Source organism: Notechis scutatus, chromosome 1 (genome assembly GCF_049901735.1).
Source record: "Notechis scutatus isolate UNSWTSFEM ecotype Mainland chromosome 1, rNotScu1.2, whole genome shotgun sequence".
Lineage (NCBI taxonomy): Eukaryota > Metazoa > Chordata > Lepidosauria > Squamata > Elapidae > Notechis > Notechis scutatus.
In genome coordinates this window covers 299,842,400-299,862,561 of record NC_142009.1, presented here as the reverse complement: position 1 = coordinate 299,862,561, position 20,162 = coordinate 299,842,400, and the positions used below count along the sequence as shown (strand labels likewise).

The following is a 20,162-nucleotide window of genomic DNA, read 5'->3' as shown; positions in this document are numbered from 1 at the left end:
ATCCTGGGAAAGGTTATGCATTGCTTAACTACTATCAAATCTTTAATACCAAAATGAACGAGCAGAATTGATTCCAACATTCCATTTATATCTTTAAGAAAAGGACGGATTTTTAATTTTTCACTTGAAATCCATGAAGCTTCTTTTGGAGCATACCAAGTAAAGGGTGAGTGCTGTGCTAGCACAGAAAAGCACTTTCTCCTGGCTGAAGGAGCGCATGATGACTATGCAGAGCCAGACCTGGTTTGGCTTCTGCTCTCTGCTGCGCACATATTTACATTTAATTTCTAATTTCTGATTGGCCTCCCATGGGTTAGACAGGAAGAGCTAATGGGCTGGATATAGCCTGTGGGCCGTAAATGCCCAGGTCTGCACTAGAGTGAATAAAACTTTCTGAATTGAGCCACAAATTTAATCAGAATATCTCATTTAAAAATAGAATGGATGTTTAGTTTTCCATAATTAAATTTATTTCCATAATTTTACATTTCCCTGTCAAATTTGGAAAAAGTTCTTATATACAATGGCTACTTCTTTGAACAAATTGTGATTACCATTACTTGTAAGAACTGAATCAGCACAATTTGACTATAAAGGTGGAAGGGAGGAATTGGCGTGGTTTTTAAAGATGATTTACCTTATTTGTCCAAATAACTTTGGCAATGAAATCTCACTGCTTATTATGTATGTGTGATTTGGCAAACCATAGCCTAAAGGAACTGAGAGCTAAATGAAATGAAACAAGAATCTTTTCAGACATCAAAACCATTTTCACTGCAGATAAAGAGTTCTGTTTCAGAACTTGCTTTCTGATAACTGCATGAATTTTCCACGAATCAGGTCCTTTTGCAGTATTTCCATCACTATATTTTTCAGTACCTTTCTGGATATTCAAGAAACGTACATTTAGCTGCACTAGAGTCACAACCAATTACAGAACATTTGCAGAGTGTGCTAAAAAGATCAATTTTTAGACTAAGGCGAAAGAACACCTGGGCACACATTAAAAACCCTTCTTTGCTTAAAATTCTAATCCAATCATCCCAATTCACTTGGAAATCAATGTTTAATGACAAAATATTTCACAATGAATGTATGCCACAATACACAGACATTCACAGTACGTGAATGATCATACTTTCAGCAGCAAAAGCTTCTTTTTGTATTCACTAACACCTTGCTCGCTAATCCTTTTTCCACATTCTGAAGGGAAAAAAAGGTTCAAGGAATTAACCCCAACCTATGACCAAAACAAAGGTGGGGAAGTTAAAGGTACAGGCCTTCCGGAGTGCCTTCCTGTTTCTTATAAAGAACATTTTCTTTTGATTTTTTGAAGTCTTCATTTGTTACTTTCATCCTTCGTTCACGCAGAGCCATCAAACCAGCTTCCGTGCAAATGGCCTATTAGAAATGGAAGCATTTGATTAGAAAATCAGGAGTATGATTTGCATGAAGTGCTAAGAACCAGTAATGTTCAAACAAGCTGGTGGCCCTTGTGTATGCTAGAAAGCATTGGGTTGAAAAAACAGCATTAAATATTCATTAATTAGAAACTAATGTGATCTGACTAATGCACAGCAAACATTACTAATATTAGATCAACTTTCCCTCTCTAATTCTAATTCCCCTGAAAGAGTGTAACATGTTAGTCACAACAGAGGTCAATCACATTTAATAGATGTAGCCACCAATATTCCTAGTGAAAATAGCCCCACCAATTATTTACTAGCTTTTTACATCAAGCACGCAACTCTCAATACAGGTGGCCAAATGTTCATTTTCTCTTCCATTAATGACTTTTCCCCTCCCAACAATGTTCATTAATGCCCTTCCAAGTATTTATTGGGGGGGGGGGGGAGAGAAGAGAGAGAAAACACCCCCTTCATTCAGAAAACATTGCCGTAACAAGGAAATATTTACTATTTGAGGTAGTCCTCAACTTACGACCAGAACTGAGCCCAAATTTTCTATTGCTGAGCAAGACAGCTGTTCAGCGAGATTTTGCCCCATTTTATGACTTTTCTTGCCATAGAATCATTGCTGTTATTAAGTTACTAATAAGGTTGTTGAGTGAATCTGGTTTCCCATTGACTTTGCTTGTTAGGAGGTCGCAAAAGGTGATCACGTGACCCAGGGACATGGCAACCATCATAAATATAAACCAGTTGTCATGCATCTGAATCCTGATCATGTGACAGCATGAAAAGGGATAAGTCACTCTTTTTAGAGTCAATAAACAAATGGTTAGAAAACAAACTGTTGTAAGTCGAGGACTGCCTATATCAGGAAGTAGAGAATCCAGTGCTTTTTCAAAATGGGTGAAAAAGAAAAAACAAAGGCAGTGACTGGGGCTTTCTGAAGCAAAACTGCAGAGCCACAATTTCTTTAATGACAGGTTAAACAAAGGATATTTGTAGGAAAGCCTTCATTGGAAAGGGATGCAATATACTGCATGACACACATACTCAATTTGGAGGGGGGGGGGAGAAATCATTTGTTATCAAGGATTTTACCTTTATATCTGCCCCAGACAGATCATCTTTAGCCATTATCAACTCATCTAGAGTAACGTCATCTGCCAAAGTCATTCTGCTGGTGTGAATCTGAAAGATGCGTTTCTTTGTTTTTTCATCTGGCAGAGGAAATTCTATCTTCCTGTCAATACGTCCTAGGATTTAGAAAAAACAATTAGCTGCTTCAGATTTTTGCCTGTGGAATCAAAAATAGAAAGCTTTCCTTGGAAAATAATACCATTATTTAGCCTTGATACTATCTCAGAAAATACTAGTGCATCTTTGGACAGTTATTAGATGCGTAGAATTTCTTTTTTATTCCCCCCCCACTTCACACATACAATTATTTCACCTTATTGTTGGATCAAAACATTTCTTCTTCCCTCAAATTTCATAAGCCATTCAAATATTTATATTTCACATTATTTCACGTACTGTTCAATATCAAGTTACATGAATAGGCACTCCAGAAACTTTCTAATTTAAACCCAATCGGGTATTTGTATGTGGATCTTTGGTTATTCGGGTTTTCTCCCGCGTAAAATTGGAAGTATCTAGGCGACGTTTCGATGAAGTCTCATTCATCATCTTCAGGCTTGTGTCTTCGGCTCTGTGCTTCTCAGAGTAATGTGAGCTTGCAGCTGCTTCTTCCTTTTAACGGACCAGAAGCCGCACCGCAGCTGCATCACTACCCGCTTCAAACCCCTCCGAGCCATACATGAAGCGAACTGACGCCCACCATGAAGATGCGGCACGACCACGAAGCCAAACAGCAGGATCACAGCTCACCAGCTCAAATCCCCCAGCAACTAAGACTAACCTGAGCACAACCTGAACAGAACACACCTCCAGCCAATCAGAACACAGCCAACCCCCTACCAATCAGAACACAGCCAAGCCCCCAACCAATGAGAACACACCCCCACCCAATCAGAACACAGCCAAGCCCCCACCCAATCAAGTCACACCCCCACTAGCAGTTAAAAGGAAGCAGCTGCAAGCTCACATTACTCTGAGAAGCACAGAGCCGAAGACACAAGCCTGAAGATGATGAATGAGACTTCATCGAAACGTCGCCTAGATACTTCCAATTTTACGCGGGAGAAAACCCGAATAACCAAAGATCCATATATCCATATATCTATCTATCTATCTATCTATCTATCTATCTATCTATCTATCTATCTATCTATCTATCTATCATCTATCTATCTATCTATCTATCTATCTATCTATCTATCTATCTATATTAAAAGCTTCAGGAAGAAAGCTATCAAACTTATAGAAAATGAAGTAATTCATTCTCTACAACAGTGGTTTCTCCCTGAGCAGGCTAAATTGAGTGAAAAGTGAATCTTTTGAAAGAGCAAAACATTTCAAGCTTTGAATGTGATCTGATTCTCAAGTTTTTTCAAATTATTTTCAGACTGGCCATTCTAATGAGAAACACAGAATGCTCTAGGAAACACCATGACAGACCACATTGTTCTACATGAAACTAATCATCAGAAGCAGTTAGATTTTAAGTAGTTAAATATAACCATCATACGTTTTACCTGGTCTGATTAAAGCTGGATCCAATGTTTCTATTCTGTTAGTAGCCATTATCACTTTTACATCTCCACGTGAATCAAACCCATCTAATTGGTTCAGCAACTCCAACATTGTTCTCTGGATTTCCCTTTCTCCCCCTGAGTTAGAATCATACCTTTGGCATAGGAAAAAAGATACCTACGTTGAATTTAGAATACCCACAGAAAACAATATTTTTCTTTACCTATAGTAATCCAATTCTACCATTTTGGTAGAAGCAAGGAATATACAGAACAGTGTTCGCCTAGGATAAGACATCATTTCTGAAGGTCAATTAAAAACTCTCGGATTAGAGTACAACAGATTCTGCAGCTGAAAGAATGCTATGAGCAGCACCTTTTAATTTCCAAGTTAAGATAACACTAATCCATTAGAGCAGTTTTGTATTTGTAGCTATTTGCCTGTTCCAAGTGATTCTTATTAAAGGATGAACCTTCAAAAATTAAATATTAGATAAGAAATTATTATAAGCACATACAGAATTCATCACCTCCTTTCCTCTCCTTGTTCACTCAGTCAATATTAAAGATTATCTTTCTTCAACAAACATACATGATGTATTTTTATTTATGCATATATTTGCCACAAAGTAAACTCCAAAAAAGGATGAAGCTGTAAAAATTAAGTCAATATTAAATGTATCAATAACAAATTAAAGTTAACTGACTGTAAAATAAAGGCTTGTTCTTAAATCTATTCCTCCATCTGCATATACACACATACTCTGCCTCCTTGTAGCAGCAGAAAAAAAAAGAGAGAGAGAGGACACAGAATGAGCATGGGCTATGGGAAGAAAGAGAAGAAAAATGGCAGATGAAAACTTATGCAGACTTAATCTGTAGTAAACGTTATTGAAGTGAATGGTTGGTACTGTACTCCTAGGAAGGTGTTTTGGATTTCTAATCTTCCAGAAACGTTATGAAATCCAGCCAGAGTCTTTCTACATTCAAAGGGGAGGACAGAGTGATACTCTCATTAACTCAATTGACTGACAAAGATAATCACAATGGTATTTCCCTTTCTCCTGACTCCTCCATTCCAACTATTTCTTTTAAGAAAATATATCCAATAAAGTATTTCCCACCCATCTCATTTTCAGGCCTATCTCTTGCCTCTACTACTTTATTCGTGGCAAACATAATGTTCCACTCCTTCAGTGCACCAAGTGATCAACATGTTGGACGGGATGCAAAATACCCAAATTCAACCCCCCCCAACTGAATTTGTAAGGGTATGGTGAGGATAATAGCAAAGGAATGCTCCCAGTCTTGAATTCCCCCCCCCCCTAAAAAAATATACAGGAATGAAACACAGTAATAACTGTATAATACTTGACAAATAATTATTGAGTCTGAATTCACTAAAAAGAAAAAATGCTTTCTCACTACCCATTCCACATTAGCCCTGCTCCATTTGTTTTTTTAAAAAATGTCAGGTTTTAGTAAAATATTTTATAAATTAAAGAAATAATATAGCTCAGACATTTTAGTCTGAAGCATGCTAGCATTAATGTGCCCCTACAAGTATAAGGGTTGACCATTGTCTTACAACTGAAGATGGCAGCATACAAGCCACTCCTAGTGACTCAAACTATTACTTCTGAAAACCAATTAACAAAAAGGAAAGAGTGTTAAAAGATATGCATGTGATGCTCAGCATGGGAATGACTATGACATCCTACCTTTTGGTACCTATGGCATCAATTTCATCAATGAAGACAATTGACGGGGCATGCTCCTCAGCTACTCGAAAAAGTTCTCGAACAAGCTTTGGTCCATCTCCCAAATATTTCTGGATAAGTTCAGAACCAACCACTCTCAGGAAGGTGGCAGAAGTCTGATTTGCCACTGCTTTGGCTAATAATGTTTTACCTGTTTAATTATAAAATGCCAGAAAGTTAGCACATTCTTCAACTTGTGTTACGTATACATGCATGAAGGCAACCACTCAAATTGAATATTGACAAAAGTCCACAAGCTATCTACTATAGATCAAGTTTGGCATTTTAAATCAATAAACAATGGAATTATACCTTAGTAGTGTTTACATGCTTGAGACACATAAACAGATTTTTCCTATTTGAATTCACTGTTTGAAGTGCAGAAGAAGTAAAAACAGATAAACTGATTTCCTGTCAATTTAACAAGATGCTCAGAAAGTACTCTTTGTCACTTTCATATTTGGAGTAGGAAATTATTTTATTTTTACATGGTGAATCTATGCAAAGAAAGTAATAGAATGAACTAATCAAATCAACCATATTTCCTTAAAAGACAGCAGTTTCAGCATCAAAGAACTGACAGATCTCACACACTATGTCTATGCAAGTTAATATGAGAAGTATAGTTTCACTTGGGGTGCAGAATCATCCATAATGTCCTAATTTTCAAAAACATTTCTCGTAATTTTCCATACTTAATATGAAGGGAAGCGTTTCGGTTCATATATTTCTATCTACTTTCTCCATGTGTGTATGTGCATGTGTGCACATGCGCACACACATATCTCTAGCATTATCATTTTCCAAACAGATAACAACATCTGATTTGGCTTGATAAGGTAACTGACCTCTGGTTCCCTATGGATACACCATGTTTTGCTAGATAAAATTTGCCCCAAAAACCAATACCCCACCCCCCCTTTTTTTTTCCTCCAAAGTTGAAGAATGAAGCCTGATTGGCTTTCAGAACTCTGTGGAATGGATCTAAACAAGTACCCGGATGTTAATCACAAATTGATTACCACTTTGTATAAACTGGACAGAAAGCCAAAATGAAAATAAACCATCATATAGATTTACTAAACAATATCAATTCACTAAAGATTCCAAATTTATCAGTGATTCTAAACGTCCATGTTTTAAGTTAACCAATTGTTTCATCAAAAACTCAAGGTAGAAATAAAAAGCTTTCTTATAGCTATTCTGGTATTATTAGTTATAATTTTTAAGGTCATTAAAATTACTATAAATATGTTGATAATTTTTTTTCTTTTAATTGTAAGATAGTAAAAGTTTATAGGAACTGAAGTAGCATTATGTCTATGGAGATTCTCAATCATCCAGGTCATGGTTGTCCCAAAGATGTTTTTTCAAGAGGCAACTGGATTTCTTGCTTTTCTTTGAAGATGTTTCACTTCTCATCCAAGAAGCTTCTTCAGCTCTGACTGGATAGTGGGGAATGGAAGGATTCATACTGCTGGCAGATAGCTGGTCATTTGCATTGAAGTAGCAGCATTACTTACTGAGGAAGTAGTCTTGTCCTAAGTCTAAGCTAAAAAATACATCTGAATAATGGAAGAGATCTGACTTTGGCTCCTAAATTCAAATTTAGGAATTTCTGCCACAATGCTCTCTTCCCTTTACCTCAGGATGCTCTACTGGATCCTGCCTGCTATACTTTTCCCCTCATGGAAACTTTCTTCATTTCTGTCACTAGTGACTCATATCACTTTTTGAGAAATACCAGTATCTGTTAGTTTCTGCATCACATATCCTGAAGACATCATCTGTTTTGTTTGCAACTATCTGATTTCTTTCTGATGGGGGTAAACAAGCTAGATGTAAATATGTTACACTTTAGCTCTTCTTCAAGCATGTTTGAAGACCATCAGATCATAAAGACCAATTTCAAAAACAGCAACAATACATTCATTATAGCTTTCAGCCAATACAATGAGACATGTACTAAGGCAGAATGATTGGCTTTATTGATATAAACACTTCAATATAATATTATGTAATAAATGTATTGCCACATGCTGATATAAAAATACAAGAAAAAAAAATTACCTGTTCCAGGAGGCCCATACAGAATGACCCCTTTGGGTGGCTTTATTCCCATTTCTTCATAATACTCAGGATGAGTCAAAGGTAGTTCCACAGATTCCTAGAAGGAAGAAATTACATATATCTTCAAAGGTTGATCAAGCCTTTTATCAATCTAAGGCTTCTCCTGGTTAGAAAATCACAGATGAAGGCACCACTCTAATGGCCAATATTAACATTTACTAAATAAATGTGCTTGCCATTCAAGATGAACACATAATAATTTTCAACCTGAATTCCTCTATTCTGGAGTAACTGTTTCCTTCCTCAAATCTACTGTTCATTTGAATTAGGTGCACTTCAAATAATTACATTGCCTTTTTTTTTTTTTACACAACTCCTTCAAAAGCTGTGCCTGGCTTTCACCATACATGTATCATATTTCAGTCACAAAATGTTTGAAAACAAAAGATAACTCAAAATGCAAATAGTGTTGAAAAAAGAAATTACAGAGCTATAAATGATGGAATCAATAAAATTTATTTTTGGTGAGATTGATCCATTATCAAAGAAGGGAAGGAAGGACTGACACATCTAGTCATATATCTTTATGCTACATACTGCATGTTACTCCATCTTAGAAAATTCTTTAAAAATATTTCTCTGTACCCTTTTGATTGACATACCTAGAGATTAGAGCTGGTCTAAGAATTTAGGGTCTTAAACTGGGAAGCCTTTAGGAAAGTTCTGAGATACTGGGTCAGTGAACATATCTCAGCATGGGATCTACAAAGACTTGTATGAATGGAAAATATATGCATACATTCCTCCATCTCCCTGAAGAAGAGATGGTGGCAGTGGCAATTATCAAACTATTATTTCAAATAATTGAAATAAGCAAAATACCAAAGCTATTTAAATAAAAGTCTCATGGAACAGAAATAGAAGTATTGCAATTCTAAGGCATCATCTAGTAATAAAATGTTCTGGCATTACCCCCCTATTGGACAATGCAAGAAATATTAATACCTTGATTTCTTGAATTTGGTTATCCAGGCCTCCAATATCTGCATATGTTTCCTGTGGGGCTTTTTCCACTTTCATCACTGTAACTAAAGGATCCGTGTCATCCATCAAGACACCAATCACAGCATGGACCTGTTAAAAGAAATGGGCAGAAGCATCCAATAGTAGGAAAGCATTTAAGTTGTTGCCCTATTACAGGTTTAGCATAAAATAGAAATTGCAGACTGATAGGACATTTCACAAGGTCAAATTCAGCTCCTAAAATCTACTTCTTAGAGAATGGTACTCTGTAGCTTCTGGTTAAATGTAGTTAAGTTGCTGACAGTTTCTTTCCCAGACCACCAGAAAAAGAGAAGGCCTCCTGGTAAATCTGAAGGTTATGGGGACACACCTCAACCTTTTTGGGAAGGGATGAGCAAGTACCACGGATAAGCCAGATCACGCCTTATATTCTCTATCTAATGACAGGTTGCACAAATACAAATAATTTTACAGGTCAGCAGATAGAATTGGTCTCAACTGCCACTTTGGTCTGACTTAATATGTGTCTTAGTCTGGACACAGAGTAGTGGATAAATTATGATCCTGTCATCATTTGTATTTTTTGTCCAAGAATGCTACAACGTTGGTTGGTTCTGATAAACAAAAGATCAGAATTTCATCTTAACTTGCTTCATTTCATTTTCGACGAAGGGCATTATCATCTCTGTTACTGAGGTTGTTTAATTTTTGTTAAGTCTGTAGCTTTTTTAAAAAAAATCATAACCAAAAGAAAAAAAAACACCCTCCTTGTAAGCTGTAAACCTAGCATACAGCTTGGAGGGGAGGCAATAAACCAACAGGCCACCAAATTTCATTAATTTTTTCTTTTTAATCTGAATACTGTAAGAATGCTATAATTTATAAATATAGGCCTGAGTGGTTTCTTTTTCTCTTTTATCTCTGTAGAAGGGAATCTCCTATTGTTACTGGTCATATACAATCAGAACAGAGAGACCACACTGTCTTCATCAAGGTAAAACTCTATATCTTAACAGCTTTAATCTAGATAATGAATATTAAGATATTCATAACATTTATCTACTTTTAGTGCTTTCAATTACAGTCGAAAAAGCAAGAATTACCTTATGATTAAGTAGAACTGAACATCCTGGCTCTAGCAAATCCTTGTCTACAAAAGAAAGAATACTGACATAGTGTTCTGATCCCACGGATGTGGACACAATAGCATGATTATCATCAATTATCTCCTCCAAGGTCCCTACAGACATTGGAGTCCCTCTCAGATCGTCCACCTTTGACCTCTCTTCCTGCAAACAAAGTACACAAAAAGAGGCTATGATTATGTATTACAAATTGCCAGGCATCCCAACAATTTCTATATCTATTACACAATTAAGAAATAACAATTTTATGCATCCTCAACAATCCCCGCAAAGAAGAATTGTCCTAGTATTCTCAGTATTAACTATCTCACTATTAACACCTAAGTATTCAGCATCTAATATCTCAATACTAAGACCTCACACAAATGCCATTTATCTTCACTTACAGCAGATTAGCAAGTCTCTTACTCTGGAAAATCCTAAAATTTATACATGTGTAGCTCTTGCTAATGGAGTAAACTAAAAAAAAAACCAAGCATTCAATTTTAAAAACATAGAAGCAATATTTGTTCATTTTATAATAAAGCAAAGCTGTTCAAAAACATTGCAAAATCCTGAGAGTTTATTGGCAATTTTGAATACCACCAAGACTATATATCTTAATTTGTTTTTGAACACTATTTTTTTAAAAAAACTATATTTTGTCTTACTAAAATTAGTTTATATCACATTAGCTAAATAGAAAGTTTAACAAATAGATCAAAGTGTACAAATAGTCCTCAATTTACAACCATCCAATGACTGTTCAGAGATACAACAGCATTGAAAAAAAGTGAGTCATGAGTCAAGATTTACAATCTTCCCAGTTCTCACAAGCAAAGTCAATAGGAGCAGCTGGTTCACTTAACAATTATTTGACTCACTTAACTGCAGTGATTTGATTAACAACCATGGCAAAAAGGTTATTAAATCTTTTGTAAAATTGGGTACAACTCAAAAACTACCTTGCTTAGCAATCAAATTCTTGTCCCAATTGTGCTTGCAAGTTACAGTCTACCTTTATTTAAAATTCAGATCAATTGGTATGAAAGAGTACCATGCCATTTTAGAGATTTAACATTTATTCTTTTTCATATAGTCTTTTTTTCATATGGGTGAAGTTAGAAGATACAAAATAGAGGATAAGTAAGTTGATAACAAAAACCTGACAAATTTAAGCAGTTTCTTCTTCCTATTCAAAGCATACATACCTCTTGCTTTTCTTCCAAAGGTTTCATCTGTTCCTGGTTTCTAATGAACTCTTCCTCCATCAGAAGATAATCCTTAATTCTTTCCAGCTTCAATAATTTGAGTCTGCACTGAGTATGAGGAGTGACTACAATTAAATAAAAGAGTTTCTAAATGTAGGGTTTGGAATAATGCATTCAACTTGTTTAGGTGAATTGAAAAAAGGGACAGCGAACTAAAATGATTTTGAAATTTCTATCTTTTGTCTGGGATGCTTCTTGTTCCTATTATTTTGGGCATTGCTTTTTGATGGAAGAATTGTCTTTTTTGCATGGAACTGATGTAGCAATACATGAGTCTAAACAAAATCCAAGGACATGATTTAAATAAATTCTTGAGAGGGCTGCCTCTTATTCCAAGGAACAATAAATCATGTTTTTATGTTTGTAAAATAATCAATTCCTGAAATCAATTAAAAATGTGGTTTCTTCCAACTCTATGATTAAATAATGTTCTGGATCATATGATATAGTAGCCTAAAGATGAAAATATCTAAGTGTTTGCTCTATTTTGGAACAATCCACTGTGTAACCTAATTCAGTCCCAGTAACTCTTTAGCCCTTCAATGTTTCAAGCTGAGAGCTTTAAAAACTAAGTTGCTCAAGTATGAAATGGGGGCTTTTTGCATGCTGAAAAAACTATCCCATATATTAACTATAGCTACTCAGGGAAATGGCACAAACCATGCTTACCCAGTGGAAGTTTGCTGGCAGCATCTGGTCCCTTTGTTTTCTTCTTCTTTTTCCCCACTCGGGTTGGAACTGGGGGTTCATATTTCTTCTTTTTGTCCTTTTTATTTTAAAAAACAAGTTAAAAAGTAATTTATAGAAAGTACTGTGCATCTAAGATTCCAACACAAGTTCCAAAAGGTTTTGTCAAATATTTCAAAAGTTCTAAATTGCCCAATATTTTGTAAATCATCTAAACCAAATTATAAAGTCATTATATTGCTTTCTAGATAAATTGGGATTTCACTTCCGTAATTCTCCATGGCGTAGAGCCTGATTACTTGAGGGATTGTCCTTCTCCCATAGTGTCTGCTCACGCCAATTCGACCTTGGCACGTTCCAGATTGAAATGTCATCTATTGGGACCACAGAAACACATCTTCTTTGTAGCAGTGCCTGACCTCTGAAATTAGGATGGCCTCCAATCTGTTGCTGTTTAGAAGAGGTATGAAGACCTATCTCTTTACCCAGTCCTTTGGGACTTGTTTCATTCCTTGTGGTCTCCCCCACTTTCCATTTTTATTTAATAATTTTATAGTTGTTAGCTGGCCAGAGTTACTGGGAGTCTGGCAGCATACAGCGTAATCAATTATAATTATTATTAGTGTGCCTACAGGGAAGGTTTCAACATTGACTTATGAACTATGAGTTAACTTAACTATAGTTATTAGAAACAAGACAGTTTCAAATGTTGAGCAGACCCATAGTTTCTATTAAATCATAGGGTCCAGATTAAATAACAAACTATAATAAATAAAAATAAAAGAGAAAGGCACATAAATCATGGCATATTTAAATTGACTACTTATCCATATACACTACAATAAAAGCAACTGCATAATTCTGAAAATGAGATCATTGCAATGAAAATGTAACATCGGTTCATAATATATAAAAAACACAATATTTGATTTTTTTAGTTTTTATATAATAAGGATAACTGAGGGTAAATATATATTTTAGCTTCTTAGTTAGCATGGAAGATGTATTCTACAAATATTCTCTTAAGAAAGCACACCAGGTAAAAGTTATTTTTCTTACTTTGTCATCCTTCTTGCCACCTCCAGGACCATGTCCACCACTCTGACTCTGACCCTACATTCAAAGAGACAAAACATCAATGAAACTCAGAAAAGGGGGGGGGGAGGCAACTTAACTATAAACTATGTACAAACTCAAATTCAGTTTTTCCTTCTGAAACAACTGTCAAAAGAATGAAGACAGAAGTAATTTCCCCTTCATTCTTCTGACACTATTAAAAAAAAAATCCAGAAAACTCTCCAGAACAGGGAAATGCTACACAACAAAGAAAATGCTTTTGATGTGCAAGAAGAAACCCATACAGAGAACACTGATTTCCCCCTGGGTCCAATTCGTTTTGTTGAAATGAACTTCTAAGCATAAACAAGACATGACTTTCTAAGAGTCTTTTTGGTGACTACCACTTCAGCAAAAATTCTGAAAAACAAGAATCATATTCTGAGTTGTATTATGCAAATGGTGATTAAAATAGGGAGGAGGAGTTATACTTTAAGCATCCTAATTTATCTGCAGAAACCCATTTATCAGTTAATTTTTGGAGAAATCACAAGGCAGCATGGCAATTTATTTAAACAACTATTTTTCTACAAATACTATGTTTATTTTGGTTAAAAAATCACAGTCAAGAATATCTGTGCATTTAAGGTCACTAAATAACACTGGACATAATTAACGGAATAAATAGCAAAAACACTCTTTGGAATCACTTAATTGCTATATATATATATACCGTGTTTCTCATAAAATAAGGTCGGGTCTGATATTTTTTTGAGCCCCGAAAAAACGGCTAGGCCGTCTTTTCGGGGGTAACTTAATTCCCCTCCTTGCAACCTCATCTAGAGCGCCCCGCGGGCAGCCTCGCCACCAGCCGCTCCTAACGGGTGATCATGGCGAAGCGCAGAGAGCTCCCTACTCCCACCAAACACCTTTGCTGCAGACCCAAGACCTTTGGCACCCGCCGCTGTTGCAGCGGCAGCTCCAAACGCAGTGGCAGTTCCAAATGCAGAAGCGGCAGCTCCAAATGCAGAAGCAGCAGCTCCAAACGGCAGCGGTGCTCCAAACAGCAGTGGTGCTCCAAACGTGGAAGCGGCAGCTCCAAACGCGGCGGCAGCATGGGCAGAAGGGAAATCAACAGCGGCGGGTGCTGAAGGTCTTGGGTCTGCCGCAAAGGTGCTTGGCAGGAGTAGGGAGCTCTCCGCGCTCTGCCATGATCACCCATTAGGAACAGCTGGTGGCGAGGAATTGCTGCCCGTGGGGCGCTCCTAACGGCAAGTCCCCCCGCCCTTCCCCCCATTTTGCATGTTTTAAAATAGGCTTAAATTTGGGGGGAGGGGTTTAATTTCATTTTATGCCTAGAAAACATGCTGGGTCTTCCTATTGGGGGAGGTCATATTGTTGGAGAAACACGGTAGCTTGAAGTTGACTGGTCCAAGTAGCAATAAGCAAGAATTTTCTGTTTTGGTGTCTCATGCAACCCTGGTGTAGAAAGAGAAAATGTAAACATTCCCACGCCACACAAGGATATGTGTAAATATAATGCATATCGTGTTTATCTCTGTATGTATATATATGGGGAAAAGTACCTATATCCACACAGAGGGCTATATACACAAGACCTGCACACTGGACAACCGCCCAGCAGTTGAAAGAAAAATAGTCGTTTAAATGGTGGTGACGGGAAGAGTGCCTGATTTTCTTTACTGACTGTCACCCGAAGACGGTAAGAAAATCGGTACCCAAGGCTCCTTTGGCTTTAACCGCCCGCCCCGCTCCAAATGCCATTTCCCCGCACTTCTCAGCCATGGAAACGATGCGATCATGACATCGCATAACAGCGCCGAAAGGACCCAGGCCGGGAGAAAAGGATACCCTGGCTTAAGGGAATCGGTCTCAGCCAACGGACACTTGGAAGAGGCTCCAAACGGGCCTTAAGAAGACCACCCGCAGCCCCCCCACCCCCATCCCCAACCCCCCTTTTTTCCTCACCATCCTGCTCCCTCAGAGTCCAACCCCGGAAATCGAACGGCTTCCTAGAGGAGCCGGAGCGGAAGTAAGCGCGATACGGGGCGCGAGGAGGCTCAGTTCGGGAGAGAGAGGGAAAAAAAGAGGGGGGGAGGAAAGAGGGCGGAGTTAGGCGATCGTCATCGTCTCCCAGAGGGCGGAGATGGGAAGGGAAAGTTGAGGGTGGAAAGGGTGAATTGGCCGTTTGGTGGGTAGAGAAAGCTTCTTAGCCGTTGGTTTGTGACAGGTGTGTATGCGTGCTATAACTAACCATACCTGGTGAGACGAGAAATCCGTACTAAGTCGGGAGGTGGGAGGACGCAGCATATCATGGTGTTGCTGCTTGTGGCAGAATGGCTCCTTTTTCGACATCTACGAGACGAAGAGATGAATTATAAAATAAATGCATTAAAAAAAAACTGACACGGCATATGAAACATATATTTCATATGCCGTGTCAGTGGTCCGTGATAGCTCTAATTTTGTCTTGCTTTGAACCGCGGGGAGATAAGTCAGCAGGAGCCTAAATGAAATAATATTTTAACGATAATCTCTCGAGAAGCAAATATGTCCATAGGTTAAAAGCTAGGACACCCAAATGGAAGTAGGAGAACCGTTTTCCTAAAGGATCAGAACCAGAGATCACCCAATGAAATTGAATCCTGGAAGAATCAACCTGCTAATAATACTTTACAATTCACTGCTGTGAGATGTAGTGCTGGCTACCCATTGGGTTGGCTTCGAAAAAGTGTTGGACCCTTTCATGGAAAACATGGGAATCAATGACTTTTAGCCTTCTGAGATCAGTGTGACTGCCTCTGAGAGCCATATGCTGGGAGACCTGTGAGCAGCTGTGAAGTTGGTTGGCCACTGTGTGAACAAATTGCTGGACTCGATGGGTCAGAGATCTGATCCAGCAGGGTACTAGTTATATTCTTACATACGGGTAGTCCTCAACTTTACAACAGTTCATGTAGTGACCAAAGTTACAATGGCACTGAAATGACTTATGACCATTTTTCATACTTATGACCCTTGCGATGTCCCCATGGTCACATGATCAAAATTCAAACGCTTGGCAACTGACTCAGGACAGTAGCAGTGTCCCAGGGTCATATGATCACTTTTTGTGACCTGAGAAGCAAAATTCAATGGGGAAGCCAGATGCACTTAACAACTGTGTTGGTTGTTTAACTGCAGTGATTCACTTAACAACTGTGCAAGAAATGTTGTAAAATGGGGCAAAACTCACTTAACAAATGTCTCCATAGAAATTATGGGCTCGATTGTGGTTGTATTTTTAAGCCAAACTTGTGGTAATTCACTCCCCCCGCCCCCATGGAACTAATAAAGGACCTCCAAATATGCAAACTGGATTTCTTATGTCTATTTCTCTTCTTAATAATATAATATAGTTAGAATAGTAGACTTCGACTAGTGAGATTCAGCTCAAAGTACTGACTTAACCACACAGGTTAAGTTTGGATCAATTATTCTCTTCCATCTCTTATCTCATAGGGTTATTAGAGAAATAATATCAGAGAGACTACCATGTATCCTACCTTGACCACTCATAAGAAATGTGAGATTTAAATACAAAATATAATATTGGCACATGTATTAAAGTGTCCTGTCTTCCTCACTATTGCCTGGTAATTATCTAATTATCCCCTCCCTATTTTCTCTCCTTGAACAGGACTGCTGGAATTTGAATTTTAAGAACACACCTATAAAATTGGCCATACTTCCACCATACTCTACCTGACTCTCTGGTATCTTCCCCAAACCCCAAAAACTTTAACCTTAGACTGTCTACTATTGACCTCACTCCTTTCCTAAGAGGTCTGTAGGGGGCATGCATAAGCGTACCAACGTGCCTACTGTCCCTGTCCTATTGTTTCTTTTATTTTTCTTATATGTACCCATTTCATGTATTCATAACTATGTATATACTTATACCTATTATCTTGTAAGCAATTGACAAATCAAATCAAATCAAATCAAATCAATAAATAAATACTGATTGCTGTTAAAAGTGTGATAAAAAATAAACCAGCAGAGGTCTCTCCATAGCTACATTGGACATTGCTCAGTGCTTAGAAAGCAACGTTGCATAAATCAAACAATTTAACTTTTTGCTTTTCCAATATAGATAGTTCACAGTTAAAGCTAGATTTGTCAGGCGCAAAAGACCAGGATCACATGTAAAGTTTCAATTAAACTGATTTATTATTTCTTATGCCTATACACAGGAACTCAACTAATGGTTAGCACTATTTTGGTGCTGGATAAGGGTCAATTGAACTCAAGAGGGGTTAGACTTGGTCTGTTTGTGACTCTGTAGTGACTCTAGGTTTATCCATCTTTTGACTCCACCCTCAGGCTCTGCCACCTCTTTCTCCTACAAGTTACAAGAAATGACTTCCAGCATATCCAAAATTATTATTAGGATCTTAGCTCTTCAAAGGAGTAATTGGTCAAACAAAAATGGCATTGAATTAAAAGTAATGTCCAAGTGCAGTTGACATTCCAAATTTAGTAAATGGAAAAATAATATATTTTCTGTTGGGAGATACAGTTCTAAAAATGCCTGCAAAACTGTATTGGGTGCTGCAAGATGACTTTGGTAGAGTGTATGGCACTATTTATATCTAATTAAGCAGCAATAGCTCATGATTTGTGTTTGTATTGTTCTGCTAGATGGAAAACAGAATTCCCATTATAATTCATGATTTATCTTGTTCTGCAAGTGTACATGCATAAATAAAAGGAATTTATTTCACTAAAGAGCTTTTATATGTACAACCAATATAGTAAGAACTATTAAACAATAAGATGTGGGCTGCCTAACCTCAGGAACAAAAAAAAAAGGAAAAATGAATTGTTAGATTCAAGGCTAGGACATTTTCTGAAATGACAATATATTTTGATGCACTGCTCTAAAGCCATTGGAAGAAAGGTGAGAAATATATGTTATAAATGTAGCAGAGGATAGATATTGTATCTTCCTCAGGCAAGAGATCCCCAAATGAGCTGACCTGGTAAGAAGAAAAGGTTACTATTGCCATTGAGGAAAGAGAGACATGCCACCCAGGGTCAAAAATATATATTTACCACATATCATGAATGCTTTGGAAAAAATTACTTTTTCTATCCTCTGCTACATTTATAACATATATTTCTCAAATTAATACTCTAGTGCTTTTTTTTTTTTACCCCCTGATCATCCAACTCCCTTTCCTAGAACCTTTCTCTCTCTCTCTCTCTTCCTTAGACAGAAAAAAATAATTTAACTGCTGGTTCTATGTGATACAGACCTTTGGTCTATCTTCAGCCTGTTGATTGTGCAGACACTCAAAAATACATCTTATGATTAATAAGTTGTGGATCTATTGTGCCACATGTAACTTCATCACATTCATCCTTAAATAAATGAATCTTTAGTTTTAATGAACCCCTGATTGCAGTGCTATCTCACAGTAATATGTTGACATACATATATAATTATATTTAGTGTTAATAATTCAATCTGAATTGGCTTAATCAGTTGACATTTTCCTCTCCTGGAGTAATCTCAAGACCTGGCTCGGCACATGATAAATTCTTGTGTTTGGGTGCCAGCCTGGGATGACTTTTTAGTAGGCTTTCATGCATGGGCTGCAAATATCCATACGTCCCTAAATGGCAATGTCTTTTTGCTACCATTGTGTAATCATCTGAATTTTTGTTACTTGGTATAATAAAATGTGAATCCACTATTATGTACTGTAAATAAATAGAACTGATAGTTAGGAAAGTGCTTGTAATAGTCCAATTGAACAATTCACTGTCCTTCAAGCCATGCAAATAAATCCATGAGAGATTGGAGCCTTAATTAAAATCAGACAATGATATTTTCAGGACTAATATCAGATTGGACTGTATTTCTTGTGATAACCCATTTTGATTAATGTTACAGGAAACTGCTATACTGCTAGTCTTTGTTCATGAAGGCTTGCAGAACCTACTACATCTGATCAGGCAAAGAGTCAAAGAAGAAGTGCGCTTGGGAAGATAAAAATAGGAAAGAAGATGACTGAGATATAGCAATTTCATAGGCAAAAAATAGACAAAATGAGAAACAGAAGAACTTTCTATCTCTCTATCTAGACCACCTATCCCTTGTAGTCTGGAAATTGTAAGGTGCTAAAGAGTCAGTGCAATGGAAGTCACAGTTCTAAGAAGATAAAAGGAAGTTAATTAAAATAAGACATGGTTGACTTTTGAGCAATCTTACCTTAATAATAGTCTATCCAGAAGCATTGTGACATTTGGTGAGTGCACAAAGTAAAACTATATCAAAAGAAATATATTACCTGGGTAGAAAGAAAACTTGGCTTTGATATTAGTCACAGTTAAAAGCTATACTTCCCTTCTTTCATTTATGTTCTCTGATATATATCCCTGGTTGTGGTGAGAATTACATGATACACAAAGAATTGTTCTCATTCTCAACTGGTTTTGTTTCTCTTAGCAATATTTGCACAGTGTCATAAGCTTATTTATTCACAACTCAATCATTTGGGGTATATCACATACTTTTTGCATTGAAATGGTTTATAAGTTGCTGAAAGTCCAAGAGGTAGCTGGGTGTTTTTTAATTTTATGAATATCAAGTCACAATTTTAATTGGAAAATTTATAGTACCATCATAACTAGCTATTTATCTATCCGCACATGTTCATACATGTCCTTGTTCATCTTTTCCTTATAATTAATTTAACAGTGTCACATCATGTACTACCAATGTATTGTTACACAGTTTTCAAACATGCTTTGATTGTGAATGTCGGTCATAACTAAGTTGCTTTTGATGCTGGCTGTAACAAAGGACGTTCTAGTTTCCAATCACATACATCTTGGAGTAAACTGTAAATTAAATTAGTGTTGCAATCCCCATGCTAAAGCTGCACCAATCATGATTAATTCCAAATAATGTTAGTCTCAGCAGAAAGAATATAGAAACAAAATGTTTTAGCTTTTTTCACACTACGGTTTAATGTTCTTTTCTAAGGAAGTTTCTTTTGTTCTTTCTCCTCTTGATTTGTCACAACTCTTTGTC

At 36.9% G+C, this 20,162-nt stretch overlaps 1 protein-coding gene across 1 annotated transcript; it reads right to left on the bottom strand.

Annotated features, from left to right (window-relative positions):
* Positions 1 to 1,047: 1,047 nt before the first annotated feature.
* Positions 1,048 to 15,167, bottom strand: PSMC1 (proteasome 26S subunit, ATPase 1). The gene is made up of 11 exons (XM_026679173.2): positions 15,047 to 15,167; positions 13,061 to 13,114; positions 11,984 to 12,080; positions 11,255 to 11,379; positions 10,023 to 10,208; positions 8,902 to 9,030; positions 7,897 to 7,993; positions 5,788 to 5,977; positions 4,070 to 4,221; positions 2,514 to 2,668; positions 1,048 to 1,401 (listed from the first exon to the last, which is right to left on the bottom strand). Exons 1-11 carry the CDS (start codon positions 15,047 to 15,049, stop codon positions 1,267 to 1,269), a joined length of 1,323 nt encoding a protein of 440 aa, XP_026534958.1. The 5' UTR covers positions 15,050 to 15,167; the 3' UTR covers positions 1,048 to 1,266.
* Between the last annotated feature and the right edge of the window lie 4,995 nt (positions 15,168 to 20,162).

Bases quoted from the DNA above. Each gene is read 5' to 3' on its own strand.
- PSMC1 (XM_026679173.2), bottom strand. The intron at 12,081-13,060 runs GTAAGAAAAATA...TAAAATAAAAAG, and splicing joins GTGGCAAGAAGGATGACAAA to GACAAAAAGAAGAAATATGA. The intron at 4,222-5,787 runs GTAGGATGTCAT...CCTATGCCAAAG, and splicing joins GATGCCATAGGTACCAAAAG to GTATGATTCTAACTCAGGGG.